General features: G+C 52.1%; 1 protein-coding gene across 1 annotated transcript; it reads left to right on the top strand.

Annotated features, from left to right (window-relative positions):
* The first annotated feature begins 768 nt into the window (after window positions 1-768).
* Window positions 769-2,600, top strand: LOC111406595 (axoneme-associated protein mst101(2)-like). The gene is made up of 5 exons (XM_023035988.1): window positions 769-781; window positions 861-1,329; window positions 1,489-1,716; window positions 1,808-2,105; window positions 2,154-2,600. The coding sequence occupies exons 1-5, from the start codon at window positions 769-771 to the stop codon at window positions 2,598-2,600; spliced, it is 1,455 nt and encodes a 484-aa protein (XP_022891756.1).
* Window positions 2,601-2,866: the final 266 nt, after the last annotated feature.

Raw genomic sequence — 2,866 nt, 5'->3', positions numbered from 1 at the left:
TCGTACTTCCTGTCGAAGGAAGTGTCACTTGGGGAGGACATGCCTCTTCATGTCTTCATGACCCTGTTCCAGCCCCGGGTAATTGGGAAGGAGTCAAGGGGGTGGTACTACCTCACGCCTTGGGGGGCTCACGCACCCTTTGTGGTGGGACTTCCTTCGTTTATCAAGGGGTGGAAGGAATCCTGGTTCTGGGTGCGAGGTAAATGGCAGGCAGTGGAGGGTGACAAAGCCCTGTCATGCACAGTGCCGACCCAGTACTACGAAACTCGTGAGTCTCCCGACCTCTGCTAGTCTTTTGAAGTCAGAATATGAATTCGTCTAACTGTTGGAGGTTCCTTTGCAGATAGTAGTATGAGGTTCGAGCTCAGTAGGGAGGAATTCGAGGTGATAGAGGACATTTACACGAGGCCTCTGAACATATTGTGTAGACAAATTCAAGAAGAGGGAGTACCCAGCTCCGGACATGGCCTCTATCTTGAAGGCCACTTCTACTGCGAAGACGAGGCCCCTGAAGCCTGGGTCCAGTGGGGCAAAGGAAGTTCGAAGCAGGGTTGAGCAGCTCGTGAGTCTCCCGACCTCTGCTAGTCTTTTGAAGTCAGAATATGAATTCGTCTAACTGTTGGAGGTTCCTTTGCAGATAGTAGTATGAGGTTCGAGCTCAGTAGGGAGGAATTCGAGGTGATAGAGGACATTTACACGAGGCCTCTGAAGCTTCAGCACTTCGATCACCTGATTGATAGAAACAGATACTTTTTGGACTTCGAGCTGATGGCATCCAGAGGTATGAGGCCCCAACACTTGATCCCTTGTTTTTATCCTTATTGTTTCTTATGCTGATACTGATCTGACATATTGTGTAGACAAATTCAAGAAGAGGGAGTACCCAGCTCCGGACATGGCCTCTATCTTGAAGGCCACTTCTACTGCGAAGGCGAGGCCCCTGAAGCCTGGGTCCAGTGGGGCAAAGGAAGTTCGAAGCAGGGTTGAGCACCTGTCCAAGGACTGCACTCCCAGGGCCTCGGAGGAGGCAACTACTCAGAGGCCAGAGAAGCCTGAGGAGCCTCGGGGCAAGGAGAAAGTCTCTGAGGAGACTAAGAAGAGGAAGCTGGTGCACATTTCCAGCTCAGCTGGCAAGTTTGGGACCTCAGTGTCCCATAGGGCTGAACAGACTGGAGAGCCGAAACTTCTTGCTGCAGCCTCTAAAGCCATCAAAATGGAGATGGTAAGAGAGGTAGAGGCTGAAGAGGCCAGAGAAGAGGCTGCAAGGCGAGCTGCAGAAGCCGCCGAAGAGGAGGCGGCAAAGGAGAAGCCGGTTCGGGAGAAGGGGAAGTCTCCAAACTTCCTAGCTGGGAGGGAGGAGGAGCTGGCCCCAGCCTTGGTGGAGGCTCTCCCTGAGGAAATCAGAAGTGCCACCGAGAGCTTTTACAAGTTCTGGACAGAGAGGTGGTAGCTACATGCCTCGTCTTGTGATGCCACCGACCTCACAAGGGCACTGGTGAGCCAAAGCGCCCGGACCTTTGGCCTCGCGCTCGAATGCAGGGAGGCCTTAAGCGAATTCCAGACAAGGACCCATGCCTCGGAGGGGAAAGCTGCCTCCTTTGCAGAGGAGGTTAAAGCTACTAAGGCCGAGGCCGAAGAAGCCAAATCCCAGAAAGTTGAAGAGGCGATGAAGCTGGAGTCTGCTTTGGCCCAAATCGAGGCCCTGAAGAAGGATGTGTATGAGTCATAGTGCGAGGTGGCCTCCTTAACAAAGAAGGTGGAGGTCTCCAATGAGCACCAAAAGGTGACTACTGAGGCCCTTGAGAAGGCGAACCTCTCCTTGGCCGGTGCTCGAGATGCTTATCAGTTTCTTGAAGGCCAGGCGAGTGAGCCAAAGCGCCCGGACCTTTGGCCTCGCGCTCGAATGCAGGGAGGCCTTAAGCGAATTCCAGACAAGGACCCATGCCTCGGAGGGGAAAGCTGCCTCCCTTGCAGAGGAGGTTAAAGCTACTAAGGCCGAGGCCGAAGAAGCCAAATCCCAGAAAGTTGAAGAGGCGATGAAGCTGGAGTCTGCTTTGGCCCAAATCGAGGCCCTGAAGAAGGATGTGTATGAGTCACAGTGCGAGGTGGCCTCCTTGACAAAGAAGGTGGAGGTCTCCAATGAGCACCAAAAGGTGACTGCTGAGGCCCTTGAGAAGGCGAATCTCTCCTTGGCCGGTGCTCGAGATGCTTATCAGTTTCTTGAAGGCCAGGCGAAGTGGTACATGAACGACGCCTCTGTTGCCAGAGAAGAGGCCCGAACTGCAGGGGAAGAGGCGGTGAAGGAATACATCGCCAATTTCCACACTACAGAGGAGTATAAAAGCTTCAGCGCGTACTGGAGGAACTTCGCCTATGCCGAAGTACTGGAGAGGGCAGAGGAGCTCTATCCTAACTTGGACCTGGCTCAACTTAGGTCCGAATTTGTGGATGAGGTACCTCAGACCCCAGCTGAGGAGGTCCAGGGTGATGAAGAAGTTGATGCCGAGACCCCTAGTGCTGAGGCAGAAAAAACAACTACTGATGCCCAAGTTGCTGAAGGCCCCAGTGCCGAGGCTCCTCCGTCATCTAGCCAGGCATAGACTAGGTTTTATTTTTCAGTAATTTGGATGTAATGGCCAGAGGCCCTCCTTTGTAACCTGCTTTGAAATATCAATACAATGTCTTTCTTCTTTCATTGTTGCTTTTTGTCCAAGTTTTTATACCTCGTTTAAACAAATTTATTGGAACTTGATAGAAGCATGAGCTAAATAAATGAACATAACTTGAGTGACTAAACTGTACGACCCTCGGACTTAAGCAAATTAACCTAAGGAGATGGACAGTGTGAACCTCGGACTGAAGCCTG

Source organism: Olea europaea, chromosome 1 (assembly GCF_002742605.1).
Source record: "Olea europaea var. sylvestris chromosome 1, O_europaea_v1, whole genome shotgun sequence".
Lineage (NCBI taxonomy): Eukaryota > Viridiplantae > Streptophyta > Magnoliopsida > Lamiales > Oleaceae > Olea > Olea europaea.
The sequence above is the reverse complement of the archived record's forward strand: the minus strand, read 5'-3'. Positions and strand labels throughout refer to the sequence as shown.

What these genes read in the sequence shown, in the direction of transcription:
- LOC111406595 (XM_023035988.1), top strand. An exon ending in GAGGCCCTGAAGAAGGATGT is followed by an intron (nt 1,717 to 1,807) that starts GTATGAGTCATA and finishes GCCCTTGAGAAG; the next exon opens with GCGAACCTCTCCTTGGCCGG. An exon ending in TGTATGAGTCACAGTGCGAG is followed by an intron (nt 2,106 to 2,153) that starts GTGGCCTCCTTG and finishes GAGCACCAAAAG; the next exon opens with GTGACTGCTGAGGCCCTTGA.